The sequence below is a fragment of the Nomascus leucogenys genome, chromosome 7b (assembly GCF_006542625.1).
Source record: "Nomascus leucogenys isolate Asia chromosome 7b, Asia_NLE_v1, whole genome shotgun sequence".
Classification (NCBI taxonomy): Eukaryota; Metazoa; Chordata; class Mammalia; order Primates; family Hylobatidae; genus Nomascus; species Nomascus leucogenys.
Genome location: NC_044387.1, coordinates 28,044,928 through 28,072,095, shown reverse-complemented (window position 1 = coordinate 28,072,095; position 27,168 = coordinate 28,044,928). Strand labels below are relative to the sequence as shown.

Genomic DNA, 27,168 nt, shown 5'->3' with positions numbered 1-27,168 from the left:
AGGCTCTCCTCACTTCCCAGACGGGGCGGCCGGGCAGAGGCGCTCCTCACTTCCCAGGCGGGGTGGCCGGGCAGAGGCGCTCCTCACTTCCCAGACGGTGGGTGGCCGGGCAGAGGCGCTCCTCACTTCCCAGACGGTGGGTGGCCGGGCAGAGGCGCTCCTCACTTCCCAGACGGTGGGTGGCCGGGCAGAGGCGCTCCTCACTTCCCAGACGGTGGGTGGCCGGGCAGAGGCGCTCCTCCTTCCCAGACGGTGGGTGGCCGGGCAGAGGCGCTCCTCCCTTCCCAGACGGTGGGTGGCCGGGCAGAGGCGCTCCTCCCTTCCCAGACGGTGGGTGGCCGGGCAGAGGCGCTCCTCACTTCCCAGACGGTGGGTGGCCGGGCAGAGGCGCTCCTCACTTCCCAGACGGGACGGCCGGGCAGAGGCGCTCCTCACTTCCCAGACGGGGCGGCCGGGCAGAGGCGCTCCTCACTTCCCAGACGGGGCGGCCGGGCAGAGGCGCTCCTCACTTCCCAGACGGGGCGGCCGGGCAGAGGCGCTCCTCACCTCCCAGACGATGGGTGGCCGGGCAGAGGTTCTCCTCACCTCCCATACGGGGCAGCCGGGCAGAGGCGCTCCTCACTTCTTCCCGGACGGGGCGCCGGGCAGAGGCGCTCCTCACTTCCTCCCGACGGGGCGGCCGGGCAGAGGCGCTCCTCACTTCCTCCCGGACGGGGCGGCGGGCAGAGGCGCTCCTCACTTCCTCCCGGACGGGGCGGCCGGGCAGAGGCGCTCCTCACCTCCCAGACATAGGTGGCCAGGCAGAGGCGCTCCTCACTTCCCAGACGGGGCAGCCAGGCAGAGGCGCTCCTCACTTCCCAGGCGATGGGTGGCCGGGCAGAGGCGCTCCTCACTTCCCAGGCGGGGCGGCCGGGCAGAGGCGCTCCTCACTTCCCAGACGATGGGTGGCCGGGCAGAGTGCTCCTCACTTCCCAGACGGGGCGGCCGGGCAGAGGTACCCCTCACCTCTTCCCAGACGTGGCGGCCGGGCAGAGGCGCTCCTCACTTCCCGACGGGGCGCCGGGCAGAGGCGCTCCTCACTTCCCAGATGGGGCGCCGGGCAGAGGCGCTCCTCACTTCCCGGAGGGGCGCCGGGCAGAGGCGCTCCTCACTTCCCAGATGGGGCGCCGGGCAGAGGCCTCCTCACTTCCCAGACGGGCGGCCGGGCAGAGGCGCTCCTCACTTCCCAGACGGGGTGGCCGGGCAGAGGCGCTCCTCACTTCCCAGACGGGGCGGCCGGGCAGAGGCGCTCCTCACTTCCCAGACGGGGCGGCCGGGCAGAGGCGCTCCTCACTTCCCAGACGGGGCGGCCGGGCAGAGGCGCTCCTCACTTCTTCCCGGATGGGGCGGCCGGGCAGAGGCGCTCCTCACTTCTTCCCGGACGGGGCGGCCGGGCAGAGGCGCTCCTCACTTCTTCCCGGACGGGGCGGCCGGGCAGAGGCGCTCCTCACTTCTTCCCGGATGGGGCGGCCGGGCAGAGGCGCTCCTCACTTCTTCCTGGACGGGGCGGCCGGGCAGAGGCGCTCCCCACCTCCCAGACGGGGCGGTGGCCGGGCAGGGGCTCGGGAGGCTGAGGCGGGCAGAGCAGTCGGCGTCAGGAGCTAGTGAGTAGCGTGGCCAGCATGGCGACCGCGCGCCTGCAGCCAAACGAGAAAAAGCAGGCAGCGGTGGCGCGCGGCGGCAGTCCCAGGCAGTCCGCAGCGCGGGCAGCAGCGAGCTGAGTAGATTGCAGCCTGGGCCACAGAGGGAAAGAAAAGAAGAAAAGAAGAAAGAAAAGGAAGGAAGGAAGGAAGCCCCTGTCTCGATTTTAAAAAAAAAGCAAAAACAAAAACAAACAAAAAACCATTTCAATTGTAGAATTCACTGATTTTTTAATAACTACCTAGTGATGAAACTATCCCCATAATATAATTTTTTTAATTATTCTTTTTATAACATCTGTTTCCTTCAAGATCAGTTGTTCTATTTGTCCATCTCTACTTTCCCTGCCTCTTCTTGTTTTTTTAAGAAAATATGAGGCTCAGCTGAGCGCAGTGGCTCATGCCTGTAACCCCAGCACTTTAGGAAGCTGAGGCTGGCAGATCGCCTGAGGTCAGGGGTTCGAGACTAGCCTGGCCAACATGGTGAAACCCCGTCTGTACTAAAAATACAAAACTTAGCCAGGTGTGGTGGCATGCGCCTGTAGTTCCAGCTACTCGGGAGGCTGAGGCAGGAGAATTGCTTGAACCTGGGAAGCAGAGGTTGCAGTGAGCCAAGATCACGCCACTGCACTCCAGCCTGGGCAACAGAGCAAGACTCCATCTCAAAAAAAAAAAAAAAAAAAGAACCAAAATAACAAATAACTTCTGCCTCTGCTGCAGCCATCTCCTGTGTCTGTTCTCAACTATTGTTATAGCTCTTCAACTGAAAAACTTTAAACTCATCTTAGTAATAAGGTTTATTCAGTAAATTTATGTTTAGCTCCTTGTTAAAAATTATACGTGAGAGCCGGGCGCAGTGGTTCACGCCTGTAATCCCAGCACTTTGGGAGGCCGAGGCGGGTGGATCACCTGAGGTCAGGAGTTCGAGACCAGCCTGGGCAACATGGCGAAACCTCGTCTCTACTAAAAATACAAAAATTAGCTGGCTGTGGTGGTACGTGCCTGTAATCCCATCTACTCAAGAGGTTGAGGCAGGAGAATCACTTGAGCCCGGGAGGTGGAGGTTGCAATGAGCCGAGATTGCGCCATTGCACTCCAGCCTGGGCGACAGAGTGAGACTCCGTCTCAAAAAACAAAACAAAACAAAAATTATACATGAGGCCAGGCACAGTGGCTCACACCTGTAATCCCAGCACTTTGGGAGACCAAGGTGGGTGGATCACCTGAGGTCAGGGGTTCAAGACCAGCCTAGCCAACATGGCGAAACCTGTCACTACTAAAAATACAAAAAATTAGCTGGGCATGGTGGCACACGCCTGTAATCCCAGCTACTTGGGAGGATGAGGCAGGAGAATCACTTGCATCTGGGAGGCGGAGGTTACAGTGAGCTGTGATCACACCACTGCACTCCAGCTTTTGTAACCAGTGAGACTCTGTCTCAAAAAAAATTATACATCTCCAAAACATGTTGAAACTTTGGTATAAAGTCTGTTTGTTGTTTCCTGCCCTATTTGTGCTATCATCAGCTGATTTCCTATTACTTAGATTCATAGGTAGCCGGAATTGAGAAAGGCCTATAGAGGTCATCTAGTTTATTATTCCTTAAATGCTGTTGCTATTGCCATCATGCCAGTAAAGGAATGAAAAGCAAATCAACTTGTATGCATTTTTCTATCTTTTTTTTTTTAAGAGACAGGGTCTCACTCTGTCACCTAGGGTGGAGTACAGTGGCCTGATCACAGCTCGCTGCAGCCTTAAATTTCTGGGATCCAGTGATCCTCTTGCATTGGCCTCCTGAGTAGCTGGGACTACAGGAACGTTCCAGCACATCCAGCTAATATTTTTTATTTTTAGTTTTGCAGAGATAGGGTCTCGAACTCTTAGCCTCAAGAGATCCTCCCACCTTGGCCTCCCAAAGCACTAGGATTATAGACATGAGCCACTGAGGCTGACCTCCTGTGTGCATTTTCTACCTCATGAGATTTTAGAAGCGGGAAATGGGAAGCCATCAAGATCCAAGGGGATACTTCCCTTATCTCATCTTCTTCCCTGTTGCACAGTCTCTTGTTTCTGCTTTATGCCCTATGTCTATGTCATGGGCAGTCTGGCCTCCTCATTTCTCATACAGCTAACAAAACATAGCTACCACAGCCCCACAGAGCTTTCATATCCAAAAGCTCAACAGAATCTAACTATAGTCTGTCCCAATTCCATACTACCAAAAGAGCAAATCTCATTGCCCTAGTTTGGCTTATGCTTGGCCCAGTCAGCTGTGACAGAGGAGTCACATGGCCTGTACCCATTCATCATGGGACACTGGGGAAGACTGTTAGGAGACAGTCGAATTTGAGCAGAGAGACTGATTACTGAAATTAATTAGGTGGGTAGTTAGTTAATACTGCAATAAAAAATTCCTATTAAAGCTACTATCCAATAATGAAGTCACTACATACAAAAGGAAAATACAAATAATAGCAGAGATGTCCAGCTTTCTACTGAAAAAATTCTTAAGTGTTTTCATTTCCCCAAAATCTTTAAAATATCAGGAAACAGGACAATGCTGAGAACGCAAAATGAAGCAAAGGTGTTAGTTAACAGTGGCAGTTCTCATTATGAGATTGAAAATTAAGAGTTCCCATGAGCACAACACAGAAATAATTCTTAAACCATTCTAAATTTATTTGTCTTTGTTCTATTCAGGAATTTATTGACAGTGGATACGGGGTGATATTACCCCTTCTGTCCAAGCGAAGTTTTCAGCTCAGAATTGAGGTTTTATGTTGCCTAAGAATCCATTCACTTCAGGCCAAATCTTCAGCTGACAGAGTACAGTCTTTTACTATGATAGTAGTTCTAAAATATGAACTGCTAAGGAAATTAAAATGAGAAATCAGTTTGGGAAGATGAAAATGTTTTGAAGATAGATGGTAGTGATGGTTGCACAACAATGTTACTGTATTTAATGCCACTGAATCATACACTTAAAAATGGTTAAAACGGACAGGTGTGGTGACTCATGTCTGTAATCACAGTTATTCAGGAGGCCATGGTGGGAGGATCACTTCAACCCAGGAGTTCAAGACCATTTGGGGCAACATAAGGAGACTCTGCCTCTTCAGAAAATTAAAAGAAATTAGCCGTTCAAGACCAGCCTGACTAACATGGAGAAGCTGCATCTCTACTTAAAATACAAAATTAAGGCTGGGCGCGGTGGCTCACGCTTGTAATCCCAGCACTTTGGGAGGCCGAGGCGGGCGGATCACGAGGTCAGGAGATTGAGACCACGGTGAAACCCCGTCTCTACTAAAAATACAAAAAATTAGCCGGGCGTGGTGGCGGGCACCTGTAGTCCCAGCTACTTGGAGAGGCTGAGGCAGGAGAATGGCGTGAACCCCAGAGGCGGAGCTTGCAGTGAGCTGAGATTGCGCCACTGCACTCCAGCCTGGGCAACAGAGCGAGACTCCGTCTCAAATAAATAAATAAATAAATAAATAAATAAAATACAAAATTAGCTGGGCGTGGTGGCACATGCCTGTAATCCCAGCTACTCGGGAGGCTGAGGTAGGAGAATCACCTGAACCTGGGAGGTGGAAGTTGCAGTGAGCCGAGATCGCTCCATTGCACTCCAGCCTGGGCAACAAGAGCAAAACTCCATCTCTCAAAGAAAAAAGAAATAAAGAAATCAGCCAGGCGTGATAGCACATGCCTGTAGTCCCAGCTGCTTGGGAGGCTGAGGTGGGAGGATTGCTTGAGCCCAGCAGGTCCGGGCTGCAGTGAGCCGTAATTGTGTCACCGCACTCCACCTTGGGCTAAAGTGAGACCTTGTCTCTAAAAAAAAAAAAAAAAAATGGTTAAAATGTATATTCCACCAGAGTAAAAAAAGAAAAGTCATATAGGTTAAAAGAAAAAACATAAAACATTAAATGAGGACCAAAATACTACGATAAGAAAAAAACAAAGGCCAGGTGCAATGGCTCGTGCCTGTAATCCCAGCACTTTGGGAGGCTAAGGTGGGAGGATCGCTTGAGTCTAACAGTTTGAGACCAGCCTGGGCAACATAGTGAGACCCCATGTCTAAAAAAAATAAAAAATTAGCTGGGCTTGGTAGCAGATATCTGTAATCCCAGCTACTTGGGAGGCTGAAGTGGGAGGAGCACTTGAGCCCAGGAAGTTAAGGCTGCAGTGAGCTGTGATCATGCCACGGCACTGCATCCTGGACAACAGCAAGACCCTGTCTCCAAAAAAAAAAAAATAGACAAATAGAGAAAACTATCTGTGCATTTGTGTCTTTTGTTTTCTGGCATGTATTGACTTTACTTGTAAGTATCAACATTTTAATAAATCAGATTCTATCATATACTAAAATTTTTTTAAAACGACAACATAAACTATCTTATTGATATATCAACAGCTTGTACAGCCAAGCATTTCTTTTGCAAAGAGAAAAAGTCGGAGCTATAGCTAAAGAATTATTTCTTTTGTCTAGGCATGGTGGCTCACACCTGTAATCCCAGCACTTTGGGAGGCTGAGGTGGGTGGATCACAAGGTCAGGAGTTCAAGACCAGTCTGGTCAACGTGGTGAAACGCCATCTCTACTAAAAATGCAAAAATTAACCAGGTGCAGTGGTGTGGGCCTGTAGTCCTAGCTACTCAGGAGGCTGGGGCAGGAGAAGCACTTGAACCCGGGAGGCGGTGGTCGCAGTGAGCCGAAATCGTGCCACCACCCTCTACTCTAGCCTGGGCAAAAGAGTAAGACTCTGTTCCTATTTTTTTTTTTTTTTTTTTTTTTTTGAGATGGAGTCTCGCTCTGTCACCCAGGCTGGAGTGCAGTGGCACGATCTCAGCTCGCTGCAACCTCCGCCTCCCTGGTTTAAGCACTTCTCTTGCCTCAGCCTCCAGAGTAGCTGGGATTACAGGCATGTGCCACTATGCCTGGCTAATTTTATTTGTATTTTTAGTAGCGACAGGGTTTCTCCATGTTGATTAGGCTGGTCTCGAACTCCCAGCCTCAGGTGATCCACCCAGCTTGGCCTCCCAAACTGCTGGGATTGTAGGCATGAGCCACTGCGCCCAGGCAATAGTTAATTCTTTTAAGACTTGCTTATATATGGTGGTGTCTCTACAAGATAAGAAAATTTCTTTATGTATTTATAAAGTTATGATATTGAACAAGGTAAAGAATAGGGAAGATAAATTCTGTGTTTGTGTTGTATTGAATATTTTAATATCCTAACAGAAAGCAGATTTACAATATCTTTGTAGCGTTTGGACAACTTAATTTAGTTAATTACAATTTGAATGTTAAAATTTCGACTGATCTTTTCTCTCAGATAATTTAAATGTAAAATTTTTAAGAATTGAAAGTTTTTATTGAAAGTCCTTTAAAGACAATTTTATTGATAAGTCTATCCTTTTAAAAATAGGTTCCAATTTATTGTGCCTAAAGAATGGAACAGCAAATATAGACCTGTATGCATTCATCTTGCTGGAACAGGAGATCATGTAAGACTTTATTATAACACCTTAATCTCTAGATAATTTGTTAACATATTCTCCTTAACAGATGTGGCTACTATATTCTTTTGAGTATGTGTTCTTTTCTTTCCTTAGCATTACTGGAGGCGACGAACACTAATGGCCCGTCCTATGATTAAAGAAGCCCGAATGGCTTCTTTATTGTTAGAAAACCCTTATTATATCCTTTTGTGATATCTAAGAAATCTTTTGCCTTGTTTATTTATTGATATATTTAGTCATCAAAAGGAATGATAGATAGTAACCAGTTAAATTTAGTCATCAGTTCAGAAAATACTTAAGGAGCAAGAATCAAAAGGAGTGAAAGACTATTTCATGCCTTTTAAAAATTAACATAAGGATTGTACTTCTGTTCTGCAGTAAAGAAATTGTACTTCCATTACTTGGGAGACTTATGCTAGATTTTAATATTAGTCAAATGTTTGCTATTAAGGAAACACTCATGTTTTAAATGCATTTACAGTATCAGTTGAGGTTTAGACAGTTCTTAACTTAATTTTCAAGATGACGTCAGACTATTCACAGAAGAAATGAAACTGATGCACAGATATAAAGAAATGTTCAACGTTGCTGGTAATAAATGTAGAGTTAAAACAACAATGATCAAATATTTTAAAAAAAACAGTACTGGTGAGGCTGCTTTGAAATGGGCACTCTTGTTACTAATGACTGAAAATTAGTTCAACCGTTTGGGAAAACATTTTTTACCATATGTATCAGGAGCTTTGAAACATCACATCCCTTGACAAAATGATTTTGATTCTGGGAAATTTATTCTAAGAATAGAAACTAAGAAAAAATTAAATAACAACAACATGTTTGTATAGATTTAGTAAACATGTTAGTAAAGCATTAGAAATAGCTAAATGTCTAAAATAGAAATAGTTATGTAAACTGTGGTTCATAATATTGGAATTTTATGCAATTGGTTGTGTTACATTTATTTCTCTACCTGTGTTATATTTATTTCTCTACCACTTACCACCTTTGTGACCTTGGACATGTTACATAACCTTTTAGTACCTCAATTTTCTCATTGATAAATGGGAATAATCTCTTAGGTTATTGAGATAATTAAATGATTAATACTCTCTAGAACAGTGCCTGATAAATAATAAGCATTCAGTAAGTTTTAACTAAAAAGTTTACAATAATGTATGACCAGTATTTCTGATGTGAATATATGATATAGGCCAGGTGCAGTGGCTCATGCCTGTAGTCTCAGGACTTTGGGAGGCCAAGGTAGAAAGATGATCTGAGGTCAGGAGTTCAAGACCAGCCTGGCCAACATGGTGAAACCCCATCTCTGCTAAAAATATAAAATTAGCCTGGCATGCTGGCGTATGCCTATAATCCCAACTACTCAGGAGGCTGAGGCAGGAGAATCACTTGAACCCAGGAGACAGATTGCAGTGAGCCAAGATCACACCATTGCATTCCAGCCTGGGCAAAAAGAGTGAAACTCTGTCAAAAAAAAATGAAAAGAAAATAGGATATAAAATTCTATGGTGTGGCACAGGTATGCAAAAAAAAACTAAAAACAAAATCCAAAGCAAAAACTGTGCATTGGCCTGGCACTGTGGCTCACGCCCTGTAATCCCAACACTTTGGGAGGCTGAGGCAGGAGGATCACCTGAGGTCAGGAGTTCGAGACCAGCCTGGCCAACATGGCAAAACCCCTATCTCTACTAAAAATACAAAAATTAGCCAGGCGTGGTGGCGTGTGCCTATAATCCCAGCTACTTGGGAGGCTGAGGCAGGAGAATCGCTTGAACCCAAGAGGCAGAAGTTGCAGTGAGCCACCTGCACTCCAGCCTGAGCGACAGAGCAAGACTGCACCTCTAAAAAAAAACAGACAAACAAACAAACAAAAAAAACCGTGAATAAAGAGAAATACACCAAAATGTTAATATGGTTGTCTGTAGATAAAGTAGTTGTTCTTTAATCTGCTTTTTTGTACTTTTTGGATTTTCTATGATAAACATTTTATAAGCGAAATAAAAAAATCAATAAACTTCATTTTAAATTTAAATTGAAGATTGTACAACCCTGTTAATTTGCCAAAAACATTAATAGGTATACCTTATTGGCTGAATTATGTGATATATGATTTTTTTTTTTTTTTTTGAGACGGAGTCTCGCTCTTTCACCCAGGCTGGAGTGCAGTGGCGCGATCTCAGCTCACTGCAGGCTCCGCCCCCGGGGTTCACGCCATTCTCCTGCCTCAGCCTCCTGCGTAGCTGGCACTACAGGCGCCCGCCACCTCGCTTGGCTAATTTTTTGTATTTTTAGTAGAGATGGGGTTTCACCGTGTTAGCCAGATGGTCTCGATCTCCTGACCTCGTGATCCGCCCGCCTCGGCCTCCCAAAGTGCTGGGGTTACAGGCATGAGCCACTGCGCCCAGCCTATGTGATATATGATTATATCAGTAAAGCTGGGTTTTTTTTAAAAAAAGGAAAATAATTAAGTTGAAAACTTAAGAACTTGTAAACAGCCTACTTAAGATAATTAGAATGAAGTTATTTCAGTATTAAATTGTATAAAATTTAACTAATGTACTCTCAAACAAAATTGTTTAATTATTTTAAAACTTTCTCTTTGACCCACATTCTTAAATGGCTGCAGGAAACCCAAGGACCAAGTGTAAGTATATATCACCTTCATTTTTGCAGTCTTTTTACCAAATATCCAGCAGTATTAAAATTTTGGTTGCCTTCAGTTAACCATTTCTAAATTGAATATCTAAATATTATGGGGGGGGAGTTCTGTTATAAAACTGTAGTATGAATACTGACTTTAATTTTTATTTTTAAGATTTTTGCATTTTAATGTCTGTTAAGGAAATACAATAAACAATTTTAACAGGTAGACTTAATATATAGTTTAATTGTGAAACTGTAAATGAAGAAATGATAAAACCCTTTCCTTTTTTTTTTTGTTTTGTTTTTTTTTTTGAGACGGAGTCATTCTGTTGCCCAGGCTGGAGTGCACTGGTGCAATCTCAGCTCGCTGGAACCTCTGCCTCCTGGGTTCAAGCGATTCTCCTACCTCAGCCTCCCAAGTAGCTGGAATTACAGGCATGCACCACCACACTTGGCTAAGTTTTGTATGTTTAGTAGAGATGGGCTTTCACCATGTTGGTCAGGCTGGTCTCGAACTCCTGACCTCAAGTGATCCACCCCCCTTGGCCGCCCAAAGTGCTGGGATTATAGGCGTGAGCCACCGTGCCCAGCCTACCTTTTCCTTTTTAAGGTACGTTTACTTTGTGTAATTAGACAATTTATTCTTACAGTGCATAGTATAGAAAATCTGAAGATAAACTTTCTCTTTTCAGTTTTTTAAAATGATAAACTCCAAGGCATTTCCATAATCTATATTGTGTTTGGTTTGGTTCAGTCAATAAATATTTGACCCTAGACACTGGGAATACTGCAACAATAAGACAACATTTTCTCATAAAGTTCATATTCTAGTGTGGGAGATAGATAGCAATAAATAAGGTGATTCCAGATATTTATCAATGCCCAGTGAATGAAGTAAAGCAGGGCAATTGTATAAAGAGTAATATGGGGTGCAGTGTAGTAACAGTATCATATATGAGAACATGATATAATGAGAAGGAGCCACCTGCATGAAGACTTGGAAGAAGATCAGCCACAGAGAAGGAAAAGTAAATGAAAAGCCCAATGTAAGCATCAGGAGGGGAGAGTAGTGCAAGATGTGGTCAGAAAGATAGGCAAGGGCTGGGTGCAGTGGCTCACACATGTAATCTCAGCACTTTGGGAGGCCAAGGTGGGTGGATCACTTGGTGTCAGTAGTTCAAGACCAGCCTGACCAACATGGTAAAACCCTGTCTCTACTAAAAATACAAAAATTAGCCAGGTGTGGTGGTATGCACCTGTAGTCCCAGCTACTGGGGAGGCCGAGGCAGGAGAATTGCTTGAACCCAGGAGGCGGAGGTTGCGGTGAGCCGATACCATGCTGCTGCATCCGGCCTAGAGGACAGAGCAAGACTCCGTCTTAAAAAAAAAAAAAAAAAAAAAAAGACAAGGACCAGATGGTGAAAAGCCATCATGCTTTGAATGTGAATGATCTGAAAGTGCAATGGGAAGTGTCTAGAGGACTTTAAGCAGATGAATGGCCTGATTTATATTTTTTAAAACCTACTTTAGCTACTTTGGTTTACTGGGGCAAGAGTAGCAGCAGAGAAAACAAATAGGAAGCTATTGCAATGATGCAGGAAAGAGTAGTGACTTTAACTAGGTAGTAGTGGAAATGGAGAGAAGTTTTCCTGAGTTCAAGATATAGTTAAATTTAAATAATAGGACTTGTGTATGAATTGGAAGGTGTGGGAGGGGAATCAAAAGTTCTGGGCCGGGCGCGGTGGCTCATGCCTGTAATCCCGGCACTTTGGGAGGCCGAGGCGGGCAGATCACAAGGTCATGAGATCGAGCCCATCCTGGCTAACACGCTGAAACCCCATCTCTACTAAGGATACAAAAAAATCCGGGCGTGGTGGTGGGCGCCTGTAGTCCCAGCTACTCAGGAGGCTGAGGCAGGAGAATGGCGTGAACCCGGGAGGCGGAGCTTGCAGTGAGCCGAGATTGCGCCACTGCACTCCAGCCTGGGTGACAGAGCGAGACTCCGTCTCAAAAAAAAAAAAAAAAAAAAAAAAAATTCTGACTTAGATGTGTCAAATTTGTAATCTCTGTTAAACCCGCAAGTGGAGAAATCAAGTAGGCAGTTGGAAAGTGCTGGAGATGTAGATTTGGAAGTCCCATGTTCTATGTGGTCATAGCATGAAAGAGGTATAGATGAAAGTAGGATGGGGTGGAGGCAAACTGGTATACTACGAAGAATGAACCTTGATAGTTTATAGTGAACTTTGTGAAACCTTGTGAAAAATTAAAGGCCAAGCTAAGTAGTTGAAGAATTTCCACTTTTTTTTTTTTTTTTTTTTTTTTTTTTTGAGATGGAGTTTCGCTCTTGTTGCCCAGGCTGGAGTGCAATGGTGCAATCTCTGCTCACTGCAGCCTCCGCCTCCTGGGTTCAAGCAATTCTCCTGCCTCAGCCTCCCGAGTAGCTGGGATTACAGGCATGTGCCACTATGCCTGGCTAATTTTGTATTTTTAGTAGAGACAGGGTTTCTCCATGTTGGTCAGGCTGGTCTCGGACTCCCGTCCTCAGGTGATCCTCCCGCCTCAGCCCCACAAAGCGCTGGGATTACAGGCGGCAGCCACCGCGCCCGGCTGAAGAATTTCCACTTTGGAACCAAGCCCAGAATTCAGAATTAGGTATGTAATTTTTACCTTATCCATAAATTGGTTAAAAACCAAGAGGAGTTTATTGAGGTCTAGTGAGAGGCAGCCTGGGTTTAATAGAAAGACTGACTTTGGAGTCATACAGACATAGGTTGGAATTGTAACATGTTGTTTACTAATTACCTCATTCGTAAAATGGGAATACTATGTAATTTCTTCCATGTAGAAGTGTTGTGAGAATTATAATGTTTATAAAATATTCTATCACATACTGTATACTCAAGTCAAGAAATATAATAATGGCCCTATGTATTTGTTTGATTTTTCTCTAATAATTCATCATAAGAAATGGCTTACTGACTGGGTGCAGTGGCTTATACCTGTAATCCCAGCACTTTGAAAGGCTGAGATGGGCAGATTGCATGAGTCCAGGAGTTCAAGACCAGACTGTGCAACATGGCAAAACCCTGTCTCTACAAAATATACCCCCCGCCCCTAAAAAAAAATGGCCAGGTTCAGTGGCTCACGCCTGTAATCCCAGCACTTGAGAGGCCAAGGCAGGTGGATCACCTGAGGTCAGGAGTTCGAGACCAGCCTGGCCAAGAGGGTAAAACCCTGTCTACTAAAAATACAGAAATTAGCTGGGCATGGTGGTGGGCACCTGTAATCCCAACTACTCGGGATGCTGAGGAAGGAGAATCACTTGAACCCAGGAGGCAGAGGTTGCAGTGAGCCAAGATTGCCCCATTGCACTCCAGCTTGAGTGACAAGTGCAAAACTCCATCTAAAAAAAAAAAAAATGAGCCAGACATGATGGTGCACACCTATACTCCCAGCTACTCAGGAGGCTGAGGTGGGAGAATCACCTTAGCCCAGCAAGTCGAGGCTGTCGTGAGCCATGATCGAGCCACTTCACTCCAGCCTGGGCAATGAGAGTAAGACTCCGTCTCAAAAAAAGAAAAAAGAAATGGTTTGCAATTTAAATCACAGATACTTCACTTTCTGTCGCTCTCTCTTTTTAAAAAGCCATCTTAAGTCTGTTTGCATCAAAAGTGCTGAAACAATTTGAGACCGAGTCTACCACTATAAATAATTACTGTCCCAGAATTTCTTATCAGTAACTTCTACTAAAAGAGCAAACTGGGGGACCTGAGAATTCGAGGCTCCCATGCAAGGCTAAAAGAAAAAGTTGGGGAAATTGTATAATCATAAATAGAAAAATAACTTGAGGATAGGAAACAAAGATAAGAATAATTTTTTTTTTTTTTTTTTTTTTTTTTTTTTTGAGACGGAGTCTCGCTCTTTCACCCAGGCTGGAGTGCAGTGGTGCGATCTCGGCTCACTGCAGGCTCCGCCCCCCGGGGTTCACGCCATTCTCCTGCCTCAGCCTCCCGCGTAGCTGGGACTACAGGCACCCGCCACCTCGCCCGGCTAATTTTTTTGTATTTTTAGTAGAGACGGGGTTTCACCATGTTAGCCAGGATGGTCTCGATCTCCTGACCTTGTGATCCGCCCGCCTCGGCCTCCCAAAGTGCTGGGATTACAGGCGTGAGCCACCGCGCCCGGCCTAATTTTTTTTTTTTTTCTGGTGAAGCATGACTATGATCTGTTTGGACGAAGGATAGCATAGTTTCCATAAAGAGAAACCCTCCCTTCTGGACTTAGAGCTCTGAGAGGACTTGGTAGGACAGTGGAAGTAAGCTCTTTGGGAGCCAAGATTTTGTTTTTTCACACTTGGCATTCCTTCTGGCACCTGGTTCTTTGCACATATTATGTGTAGGCATATGATAATCATTGGTAAAATGAATTTTTGTACACTTTGGCAAGGTTTCATCCAGTAACCAGTTATGTGTGTCTTAATACAAGTTACATTTTGAAAAGTAGATTCTAATTTGGTCATTTTAGTAATAATATATGTTTATTTTGATCACTATATACGGATGGTTCTAGGACCCAAAAAGATATATTTAAATACTTTTTTTTTTTTTTTTTTTTGAAATGGAGCCTCACTCTGTCACCCAGGCTGGAGTGCAGTGACGCAGTCTCTGGCTCACTGCAACCTCCACCTCCCGGGCTCAAGCGATTCTCCTGCCTCAGCCTCCTGAGTAGCTGAGATTACAGGCGCGCGCCACCATGCCCAGCTAATTTTTGTATTTTTAGTAGAGACAGGGTTTTATCCTATTGGTCAGGCTGGTCCTGAACTCCTGACCTCCTGATCTGCCCACCTCAGCCTCCCAAAGTATTGGGATTACAGGCGTGAGCCACTGCGCCCAGTTTAAATACTTTTTATAAGGAAATATACTTCTGTGTAAAATTAGCTTCTAAAAATGAAATTCCAGTTGAATTGGTCTTTATTTAAAACATGTATATTTATAAAAACGTATTTGTATTATATTTTATTATATTCATAAATTGTGTATTTTGTGAAAATAAGCAACATATTTAAGATTTCAGTAATACATGAGCCTAGTGTTTGGTTAAATTCTTTATTTATATTGCCTTTTTAAAAAGTTATGCTTTAAGGCTTGGTGTGGTAGCTCATGCCTGTAATCCCAGCACTTTGGGAGGCTAAGGCAGGCAGATCACTTAAGCTCAGGAGTTCAAGACCAGTCTGGCCAACATGGTGAAACCCTGTCTCTGCTAAAAATACAAAAATTAGCCAGGCGTGGTGGCGCACACCTGTAATCCCACCTACTTAGGAGGCTGAGACAGGAGAATCACTTGAACCCAGGAGGTGGAGGCTGCAGTGAGCCAAGATCATGCCACCACAACTCTAGCCTGGGCAACAGAGCAAGACTCTGTCTCAAAGAAAAATAAAAAGTTATGCTTTAAATTCTATTATAATAATTTCAGTAAAGATTATGTGCTATAGAACAGGAACACCTTTTTTGTTAAGTTTTAGGTGATTTGATATGTAATCCAATGTTAGCAGCTGTGTAATTCCATTTTTTTTTCTTTTTTTTTGAGACAGGGTCTCATTCTGTTGCCCAGGCTGGAGTGCAGTGGTGCGGTCTCAGCTCACTGCAGCCTCTGCCTCCCAGGTTCAAGCGATTTTCATGCCTCAGTTTTCCACATAGCTGAGATCACAGGCATGCGCCACCATGCCCTGCTAATTTTTGTATTTTTAGTAAGGACAAGGTTTCACCATGTTGCCCAGGCTTGTCTTGAACTCCTGACCTCAAGCAATCCCCCTGCCTCAGCCTCCCAAAGTGCTGGGATTACAGGTGTGAGCCACCACACCTGGCCCTAATTCCAATTTATTACATTGTTTTACTTAACTATCTGGTCCTTTAAAAGAAATACATGAAGTCTGGCAGCCTGTTGTAAATTTGCATATATTAGCATGTAAATACATAAAATAATTATTTTCTATTTTGTTTTGTGAGGCTAGAAGGTCCAGCTTAAAAAATGTGTCCGACCTTTTTGTGATGGGAGGAGCTCTTGTTTTAGAATCTGCAGCTCTCTTGCACTGGCTAGAGAGGGAAGGTTACGGCCCATTAGGAATGACTGGAATATCCATGGGAGGACATGTAAGCCTTTTTATTTCTGCTTACATTTAATTATGTTTATGTTTGTAAGATCTAGAGAACCTGGTTATTTTAAAAATTCACTTTAGGTATAGAATTAGTTTTAGTAAAAGTAGGAAGCAGAAACATTCCAAACTCTTATTCCAATTATGAAGTAATGATGTTAATTTTTGTACGATTTATTGACTGTACTACTCCACAGTTGTATCTCAGATATTAGATTTAATACAAATTAATTATAAAATTTAACTTTTCAAGTCTCAAGTATAAATGCCCAATTTTGCTGTTACATTGGTCAAGATAGCTGAATTGGAAAATACTTTCCATTTATCTGTCTCCCTAGTACCACCAACCTATTTTACTTTTTGTCTGCCTTTTAGAGTGTACTAAAATGGATTCCTAATTGCTTTCTCTGTCTCTAGTCTTTTCTCTTATTAATCTTTGTCTTAACCATTTCTCCTCCACACCCTAACTACAGTGATCTTTCTAAATCTAGTCTTTGTTCTGTCTTGATCAAAACCTGCCAAAAGCTTGCATGCACACTGGGCTCCAGCTGTGTCACATGCTAGCATCCCTCTAGTGCTCCCTTATTCTCTTTCACCTAGCTGATTAACAACTTACACTTCTGTTTCAGCTGTGACACCCAGCCTTACCTCCAGACTATACTTCAAACTCTGATTAGTAACTTTTTACTGTACTTTACTGACTTGTTTAGCAGTCTGTTTTCTCCATGAAGCATTTGAGATATTGAAGGCCAGGAATATGCTCTGGTTTATTACTTGGCACATATTAGTCACTCAGTACATTTTTTAAAAATTATTAGTATTTTGTTTGTGTGTGGGCTCAAGTGATCCACACAGGTTGGCCTCCCAAAGTGCTGGGATTATAGGTGTGGGCCACTGCACCTGGCCTAAAAAATAATCATACCCCAACCTAGGCAACATTGTAGTAAGACCCACCCTGTCTCTACAAAAAAAATTGTTTAAAAAATTAGCCAGGCATGGTGGTACATCTCTGTAGTTGTGGCTACATGGGAGGTTGAGGTGGGAGGATCACTTGAGCCCCAGAGTTTGAGACTGCAGTGAGCTGTGATCATACCACCGCACTCCTGATTAGGTGACCCAAACAGAAGCGAGATTCTATCTCAAAATAATAATTATTATTATATGAAGTTTCTGTATGTCTCTTGAATTAGAAAATTAAGTTCAAAAACTTACTCAAATTCAAAACTACTCTGGGCACGGTGGTTCACACCTGTAATCCCAGCACTTTGGGAGGCCAAGGCGGGCGGATCACCTGAGGTCAGGAGTTCAAGACCAGCCTGACCAACATGGTGAAACCCCATCTCTACTAAAAATACAAAAACTAGCCGGGTGTGGTGGCACACGCCTGTAATCCCAGCTACTCAGGAGGCTGAGGCAGGAGAATCGCCTGAACCCAGGAAGCGGAGGTTGCAGTGAGCTGAGTTCGCACCACTGCACTCTAGCCTGAGCAACAGAGCAAGACTACATCTCAAAAAAAAAAAAAAATTCAAAACAACTACATGACAGTGAAACAAAAGATGGAAAAGGATTTATTTTCCTACCTGGTAGTGTTTCCATTGTTATCACCTAGGTCAAGTCCTTATAACTTTCACCTGGATTACTGCCTATTAACTGATCTTCCTACCTCAGCTCTCCCCTTCTGTATTCAATCCTGTAAACTACTATCATGTTACCTTCTTTGAATCACTTCTTTGACAATACTACTCCTTTGCTCAGACCTCTTTATTAATTCCCGATTATCTATAGAACAAAGGACCTCTAATCTGATCTTGATCAATCTTTCTAGCCCTACTTATCTTCCTCACTCCATTGGCCACATGTGCCTATTGACCATCCCAACTGAAGTATATTGGCTGTTTCCCTATGAGACCCTGTGCATTCTCACAGTCTTGCCTTTGATCATACTGATTTCTTTCTATGGAAGACAAGACCCTATCTTTCATTCCTCTAGAAGACTCACCCATTTCATGAAGCCTGCCTTTCCCTTCTGATTCCTCCAGCCCAGAAGGGAAAGTAACTTTTCCAGAAGATAAAGTTTTCCCTTCTCCAAAAGGGAGAGTAATTTTACCTTCTCTAATCACACACATTACATTATTTTAGATCTATTATATAATCTGCTTTGTAGTTCACCGAATTCTTGGCATACTCAGTCAACCTCAATGGTCTGATGTTTTATAGTTGTGATTTTGCTCTATCTGGCAAGTCACTTAAGTAATGAGTGTGTTTACCCTGCTGCCCAGCATCTACATCTCGGCATCTTTGCTCCATATTTACACAGTAGAAAGTAGCTCTCAGTGAATGGTCTTGAGGTTAGTTAAAGTTTTGTATTACATTTTATTGCTTTCTAAAGGGGAAATTAAACGTTGTTGAATTTATGATTTGGGAAAGTTAACGAGGTGGCTAGACATTCTCACGAATGTTTGCAGACTTTGTGTTTATCTGACCAACTATTTACTGCACGGAATGCTTATTAATATTAAATATTTTTATTTTAATGAATAGAAACTCTAAATAGAAGCTCTCTAAACTATCTGTTATATTACAGATGGCTTCCTTAGCAGTATCCAACTGGCCTAAGCCCATGCCATTGATTCCATGCCTGTCTTGGTCCACAGCATCTGGGGTCTTCACTACGGTAATTTAATTGTAATTAATATTAGGTAGCTATATATAATTAGAGGTAATTGTTTTTTGGGGGTCCCCAAAACCACCCTCAGCTTTGGTGATTCAAAGAAAGAATTATAGGACTCAGGATATAGTCGTAATCATGATTAAGGCTTAACTACAGCAAAAGATACAACACAGTCAACAGAAGGAAAAAGCGCATGAGGTAGAGTCCAAAGGAAACCAAGAACAAGCTTCCAAGAGTCCTCTCCTAGTGGAGTGTTACAGTTCATGCTTAATTCTTCCAGCAATAATTATTGACAGTAAGTGCAAAGTGCTGTCCATCAGTGAAGCTCCGGAGCCTTGCAGTCCAGAGTTCTTATCAGGGGTTAGTGACTTAGATAACTTCTGCCTAGCATGCACCAAAAATTCAAAAGGAAAGCAGGTGTTCAGCAGAAACCGCATTGTTTATATAAGCAGTTTAGGTACAGTGACCCACTCTTATCATTTAGGAAAAGTTTTATGTAAGTGTAGAAAGCTGTTTACTGGTCAAGTTCCCAGACTCCAGTTAAGGGCCAACCTTACAAGCAGGCTAAAGATAGGCAGTCTTAGGCCAGGCGTGGTGGCTCACGCCTGTAATCCCAGCACTTTGGGAGACTGAGGCTGGTGGACCACCTGAGGTCAGGAGTTCAAGACCAGCCTGGCCAACATGGTGAAACTCTGTCTCTACTAAAATACAAAAATTAGCTGGGCCTGGTGGCACATGCCTGTAGTCTCAGCTACTTGGGAGGCGGAGGCAGGAGAATTGCTTGAACCCAGAAGGTGGAGGTTGCAGTGAGCCGAGATAGTGCCATTGCACTCCAGCCTGGGCAGCAGAGTGAGACTTTGTCTGCAAAAAAAAAGGTAGTCTTACACAATAATAATAATAAAAGTATTGGGCGAATTGCCTTATGATGTGGTTTGATCTTAATTTAGCTTATTATTTCAGGGTGTGTTGAGTAAATCAATTAATTGGAGGGAGCTGGAAAAGCAATATTATACCCAGACAGTTTATGAAGAAGAAATTATTCACATGCTTGAATACTGTGGAGTAAGTATTTCACTTTCCACCCAACATTGGTGGCGGGGGGAGTTGATTGTATATTTAATGATTCAGGTTTTTAAAGAGAATAGCACATTTTTAAAAACATAGCTGTACATAATATTTTTTACTTAAAAAAATTTTTCATTTTTGCCCGGGCATGGTGGGTCACACCTGTAACCCCAGCACCTTGGGATGCCGAAGTGGGTTGATCACTTGAGGTCAGGAGTTTGAGACTAGCCTGGCCAACCCCATCTCTACTAAAAATACAAAAATTAGCCATGTGTGGTGGTGGGTGCCTGTAATCCCAGCTATTCAGGAGGCTGAGGCAGGAGAATCTCTTGAACTTGGGAGGCAGAGGTTGCAGTGAACCAAGATTGTGCCACTGCACTCCAGCCTGGGCGACAAGAGTGAGACTCTGTCTTAAAAATAAATAAATAAAAATTCTTTTAAAATAAAACACGGATACAGAGAATCATGCAAAGCAAATATGTGGTTTACTACATTTATTAAAAGGCAAACACACTGTAACTAGTACCTAGGTCAAAAATAAAACTTGACCACCCAACCCAGAAACCCCTTCAAATGTGTCATAATCACAAGGCCTTCCTCCCTACATTATTGGTAATCATTATGCTTATGTTTATAGTAATTACTCCTTCTGCCTTTAAAATAATTTTATTATCCAAATATGTATCTGTAGACCCTTATAGTTCTTTTATTTGAAGTACCTTTAATAAGTTGCCTTCCGATAGAAAACCAAACACCACATGTTCTCACTCATAGATGGGAATTGAACAATGAGAACACTTGGACACAGGGCAGGGAACATCACACACCAGGGCCTGTTGGCGGGTGGCAGGCTAGAGGAGGGATAGCATTAGGAGATATACCTAATATAAATGACAAGTTGATAGGTGCAGCAAGCCAACATGGCACATGTATACCTATGTATCAAACCTGCACGTTGTGCACATGTGCCCTGGAACTTAAAGTATAATAATAAAAAATCAATCAATCTGTAAAAAAGAAAAAAAATAAGTTGCCTTCCATCCCTTTATTTTCCTTATAATTTATTTCATGAAGAATTTAGGTTATTTGTCCTGTAGGGTTTCTCACAATCTAGATTTTTCTGATTGCGTTCTCATGGTACAGTTCAGCATATTGCTCTACATTGCCTGAAAATTGGGAGTTGGATCTAAAGGCTTGATTAAACTCATTGTTTTGATTTCTTTCACAAGGCTATATAGGAAACACATAATATCTGATTATCTCTTTTTTTATGATGTAAGCCTCTACTGATGCTTAATGACTATATCAATTCATTGAAGGTGGCTGATATTCTATTATTTCTTTTTCATGTATTAGTTTGAATACTTTTATAGGGAGACACTTACCTCATATATTATTTAGTTACAGGGTAGTTCAGTTTGTATAAGAAAGGCAGTTATGATAAATGCTTGATTTTTTTTTCTGTAATTTACCAGTTTTCAAGATGATGAATTGGTTTCCTGTTACTCTTCAAAAGTGACCGATCCTTTTCTTTTTTTTTTTTTTTTTTTTGCTCTGTCTTGCCCTGTCGCCCAGGCTGGAGTGCAGTGGCAAGACAGAGCAAAAAAAAAAAAAAAAAACTGTACTATGTTAGCTCTCAGCTCACTGCAACCTCCGCCTCCCCGATTCAAACAATTCTCCTGCCTCAGCCTCCTGAGCAGCTGGGACTACAGGCACGCGCCACTATGCTTAGCTAATTTTTGTATTTTTAGTAGAGACGGGGTTTCACCATATTGGTCAGGCTGGTCTCAAACTCCTGACCTCGCAATCCACCCGCCTCGGCCTCCCAGAGTGCTGGGATTACAGGCATGAACCACCGCGCCCAGCAATCCTTTTCATGAATTTAAATTTTTTACTGTTTGAAAGATACTGAGACTCTTAAGAAACTTCAAAAAAAAGAAATCTTTCTACTATGAATGAGGACTTTTTATTTATAATTAAATCACTGTAAACTTTACTCTTGTAAAGTAGGTCTATCTTGCATAACTTCAAAAGGTAGTTGATTGCTTGCCTAAGAACTTTATTACAAAATAGCTTTATCAGGGCCAGGCGTGGTGACACATGTCTGTAATCACAGCACTTTGGGAGACTGAGGTAAGAGGATCACTTGAAGCCAGGAGTTTGAGACCAGCCTGGGAAATAAAGTGAGACTCTTGTCTCTACAATAAAAAAAAAAAAAAAAAAAAAAAAAGCTGGGCATGGTGGTGCACGCCTGTAGTCCTAGCTACTCAGGAGGCTGAGGTGGGCAGATCACTTGATCCCAGGAGTTCGAGGCTGTAGCAGTGAGCTATGATTGTGTCATTGCACTCCAGCCCAGGTGACAGAGCAAGACCATTTCTCTTAAAAAAAAAAAAAAAAAAAAAAAAATGGCTGGGCACAGTGGCTCACGCCTGTAATCCCAGCACTTTGGGAGGCCGAGGAGGGCAGATCACGAGGTCAGGAGATCGAGACCATACTGGCCAACGCGGTGAAACCCCATCTCTATTAAAAATACAAAAAATTAGCCGGGCATGGTGGCAGGCAGGCGCCTGTAGTCCCAGCTACGTGGGAGGCTGAGGCAGGAGAATGGCGTGAACCCAGAAGGTGGAGCTTGCAGTAAGCCAAGATCACACCACTGCACTCCAGCCTGGGCGACAGAGCGAGACTCCATCTCAAAAAAAAAAAAAAAAAAAGCTTTACCTGCTAGTTAGTTCCTATACATATAATCAGCAGAATACCTGTATTTGAAAGCTTATGAGAAACTTAGATGTATGTTTTAAAGGAAATTTATAAATTTTGGTCATCTGAAATTGCAATGTAGTTGTCTTAGTCAATTTTGTGTTGCTGTAACAGAATATCTGAGACTGGGAAATTTATAAGACCAGAGATATATGTGGCTCACAGTTCTGGAGGCTAGAAAGTCCAAGGTTGAGGGGCCCACATCTGGTGAGTGCCTTCTTGCTGCATTATTTCATGGCAGAAGGCATAGGGACAAGAGAGAATGCGTGTGTGTGCAAAAGAGATAGAGGGAGGGAAAAGGCTGAAATTCTTTTATCAGGAATCTATTCCCGATAACTAACCCACTCCCACAGTAAGGGCCTTAGTCAATTTACGAGAGCAGAACCTTCATGGCCTAATTAAAGGTCCCACCTTTCAACACTATTACATTGGGGATTAAGTTTCCAACACATGAACTTTGGGGGACATATTTAAACCATAGCGGTAGTCTTATTTGGCACTTCTCATCTCACTTAGAACCAGTTCACAATAATGAATATTCAATAAATGTTAAGATGTTTTCCCTACTCTCTGTGTTTTCCCAGTCAAAAAAAAAGTTCAATTTATTGGTGTCCCACTCTGAGTAATTCAGGGACCCTTTGATCTTTACATTTCCATGTGTTACTAAACTTCCTTTCTCTTATAGTGATTTGTTGTGGTAACCAGGTTGTTGGGTATTTTTATTTTCCTTGCCTTTAACCAATTTTAATTTTTTTTTGAGACGGGGTTTCACTCTTGTTGCCCAGGTTGGAGTGCAATGGCACAATCTTGGCTCACCGCAACCTCCGCCTCCTGAGTTCAAGCGATTCTCCTGCCTCAGCCTCCCGAGTAGCTGGGATTACAGGCATGTGCCACCACACTCGGCTAATTTCGTATTTTTAGTAGAGACAGCGTTTCTCCGTGTTGGTCGGGCTGATCGCGAGCTCCTGGCCTGAGGTGAGCCTCCCACCTCGGCCTTCCAAAGTGCTGGTATTACAGGTGTGAGCCACTGTGCCCGGCCAACCAAATTTAATTCTTTAACTTAAAAAAAAAAAAAAGTATGGTCATATAATTCAAGCATCAAAAAGTATAAACAGATATATATAGTGAAAAGATTCCTACCCCATCTGTGCTTAGGTCCAATCACCATCAACAAATAACAACCTATATTGTTTAGTGTTTCAGGGAATTTTTGGTCCTTGTGCAAACCAATAAAAGTATGAACTTTTTTAATCTTTTTATTTTGTTGAGACAGGGTCTGGCTCTGTTGCCTTCCACCTCAGCCTCCTGAGTAACTGGGATTATAGGTATGCACCACCACACCTGGCTAATTTTTGTATTTTTTGTAGAGATGGGATTTCACAATGTTGCCTAGGCTTGTTTCAAACTCCTGGGCTAAAGCAATCTGCCTGCCTCAGCCTCCCAGAGTGCTGGGATTACAGGTATGAGCCACTGTGCCCAGCCTCACTTCCCTTTTTTATGGACTATACAAAGTGTTTCCTTATTATTTTTTACTGCTATATAATAGTCTATTATGTGAATGGATGTACCATAATTAATCAATCAGTACCCTGTTGATAGATGTTTATGTTGTTTCTCATCTTTCGCTATTAATACAGTGCTGCAGTGAGTAACTTTGTACATTCATGTTATATAAATGTAAATTCCTAGAAATATGATTGCTGAGTCAAGGGTATAGTAATGTAGTTAGATTTTGTCTAATTCTAGTTATGTCAGTTTACACCACCAGCAGGAATGTGTCTGTCTTCATAAGTTCCCAAATTCAGTGTGTTATCCAACTTTTTTTTTTAATTTTTGTATTTTTTTTTTAATTAATTTTTTTTGCACACAAAACAAACATTTTCTAAAAATACATACAAACAAAAAGATGCATATCAAACATTAGGAAGGTTGCACATGGGAAGACAGGGAATAGAAATGGGGAGTGGGAATTAAAGAAAATGAATGAGAGAGGGACTTTGTATGGATCAATGATAATAATCCTCTATTTGACAAAGAAGAAGGAGAAGGAAGAGGAAGAAAAAGAAAGTGGGATAAAGGATCAGAAAGGGAGGAAAATAGAAAAAATTAGAGTATGACTCCAGGGTAGACCTGTTTTGTTGTCGCTGGGTTGGTTGGTTGGTTTCTCTATTGTATTTTTCATATGTTTCGCCATGTTGTCCAGGCTGGTCTCGAACTCCTAGCCTGAAGTGATCAACCCGCCTCGGCCTCCCAGAGCGCCAGGACTACAGGCGTGAGCCACCACGTCCAGCCCTCACATTGCTTCTGGCCTCTGTGGTAGACCTCCCAGACGGGGCGGTCGGGCAGAGGCGCTCCCCACATCCCAGACGGGGCAGCCGGGCAGAGGGGCTCCTCACTTCCCAGACGATGGGTGGCCGGGCAGAGGCGCTCCTCACTTCCCAGATGATGGGTGGCCGGCAGAGGCGCTCCTCACTTCCCAGACGATGGGTGGCCGGGCAGAGGCGCTCCTCACTTCCCAGACGATGGGCGGCCGGGCAGAGGCGCTCCTCACTTCTTCCCAGACAGGGCGGCCGGGCAGAGACGCTCCTCACTTCCCAGACGGGGCGGCCGGGCAGAGGCGCTCCTCACTTCCCAGACGATGGGTGGCCGGGCAGAGGCGCTCCTCACCTCCCAGACGATGGTGGCCGGGGAGAGGCGCTCCTCACCTCCCAGACGGGGCGGCCGGGCAGAGGCGCTCCTCACTTCCCAGACGATGGGTGGCCGGGCAGAGGCGCTCCTCACTTCCCAGACAGGGCGGCCGGGCAGAGGCGCTCCTCACTTCTTCCCAGATGGGGCGGCCGGGCAGAGGCGCTCCTCACTTCTTCCCAGACGGGGCGCCCAGGCAGAGGTGCTCCTCACTTCTTCCCAGACGGGGCGCCCGGGCAGAAGCACTCCTCACTTCTTCCCAGACGGGGTGGCCAGGCAGAGGCGCTCCTCACTTCTTCCCAGACGGGGCGGCCAGGCAGAGGCGCTCCTCACTTCCCAGACGATGGGTGGCCGAGCAGAGGCGCTCCTCACTTCCCAGACGATGGGTGGCCGGGCAGAGGCGCTTCTCACTTCCCAGACGATGGGTGGCCGGGCAGAGGCGCTCCTCACTTCCCAGACGATGGGTGGCCGGGCAGAGGCGCTTCTCACTTCCCAGACGGGGCGGCCGGGCAGAGACGCTCCCCACCTCCCAGACAGGGCGGCGGCCAGGCAGGGGCTGCAATCCCAGCACCCTGCGAGGCCAAGGCAGGGGGCTGGGAGGCGGAGGCTGCAGCGAGCCAAGACCACGCCACCGCACTCCAGCCCTGGCAACACTGAGCACCGAGTGAGCGAGACTCCGTCTGCAGTCCCAGCACCTTGGGAGGCCGAGGCGGGCAGAGCACTCGGGGTCAGGATCTGCAGACCAGCCTGGCCAACATGGCGAAAACGCGCCTCCAGCCAAAGGAGAAAAAGCAGGCAGCGGTGGTGGCGCGCGCCAGCAATCCCAGGCAGCCCGCTGGCCGGGGCAGGAGAATCACGGGAGCTGGAGGTAGGGGGTGGTGAGCGGAGTAGATTCCAGCCTGGGCCACAGAGGGAGAAAGAAAAGAAAGAGAGAGAGAGAGAGAAAGAAAGAAAGAAAAAGAGGGAGGGAAGGAAGGGAGGGAGGGAGGGTGTTATGAAAGTTGAGTTTTGATTTTTTTGTCAACTGGCACTGGAAAATGGCATAGTTTTAATTAAGCATGAGGGAAATTGAGCAAGTTTTTATAAGTTTAAGAGCAGTTTGGCTGGGCACGGTGGCTCACACCTGTAATCCCAGCACTTTGGGAGGCCGAGGTGGGCAGATCTTGAGGTCAGATTGAGACCATCCTGGCCAACACGGTGAAACCCCGTCTCTATTAAAAATACAAAAAATTGGCCTGGCATGGTGGCTCACGCCTGTAATCCCAGCACTTTGAGAGGCCAATGGATCACCTGAGGTCAGGAGTTCGAAGCCAGCCTGGCCAACATGGTGAAACCCCGTCTCTACTTAAAATACAAAAATTAGCCAGGCATGGTGGCAGGCGCCTGTAATCCCAGCTACCCGGGAGGCTGAGGCAGGAGAATTGCTTGAACCCAGGAGGCAGAGGTTGCAGTGAGCCCAGATCATGCCATTGCCCTCCAGCCTGGAGGACAAGAGCAAGACTTCTTCTGAAAAAAAAAAAAAAATTAGCCAGGCATGGTGGCATGTACCTGTAGTCCCAGCTACTCAGGAGGCTGAGGTGGGAGAATCGCTTGAACCCAAAAGGGTGAGGTTGCAGTGAGCTAAAATCATGCCATTGCACTCCAGCCTGGGTGACAGAGTGAGACTCCACCTCAAAAAAAAAAAAAAAAAAGCAGTTTGTATTTTGTTTTCTGTTACCTTTATATGTATATCCTTTGCTCGTTTTGGGGGTTCTGGGCTTTTAAAAAATTATTCAATTCTAGCTCTTAATAAATTAAAGTGATTTGCCATTTGTAATATGAGTTGCAAATATATTTTCCCAGGCTGTCATTTTTTCTTTTGACTTTGGTTTTAGCATATAACAAAGTTTATTTTTACTTAAATTCTGTTGTACAGTCATGCTCTGCATAACAGTGCTTCAGTCACATATATAAGGTGGTCCAAAAGATTGTAATACCATAT

General features: G+C 44.4%; 1 protein-coding gene across 7 annotated transcripts in view; it reads left to right on the top strand.

The window, feature by feature from the left end:
* The window catches only part of ABHD18 (abhydrolase domain containing 18), an 81,781-nt gene that overhangs the window by 43,817 nt on the left and 10,796 nt on the right, over positions 1 to 27,168 (top strand). For 5 of the 7 annotated variants that reach the window (XM_030815722.1, XM_030815723.1, XM_030815724.1 and 2 more), the window contains 6 exons: positions 7,104 to 7,182; positions 7,291 to 7,375; positions 9,832 to 9,859; positions 15,869 to 16,007; positions 18,594 to 18,683; positions 19,641 to 19,742. In XM_030815722.1, coding sequence (XP_030671582.1) covers positions 7,104 to 7,182; positions 7,291 to 7,375; positions 9,832 to 9,859; positions 15,869 to 16,007; positions 18,594 to 18,683; positions 19,641 to 19,742 — 523 coding nt within the window. Of the gene's footprint in view, positions 1 to 7,103; positions 7,183 to 7,290; positions 7,376 to 7,713; positions 7,789 to 9,831; positions 9,860 to 12,399; positions 12,511 to 15,868; positions 16,008 to 18,593; positions 18,684 to 19,640; positions 19,743 to 27,168 lie in introns of those variants that run through there. The other 2 variants (XM_030815725.1, XM_030815726.1) reach the window with 2 other exon arrangements.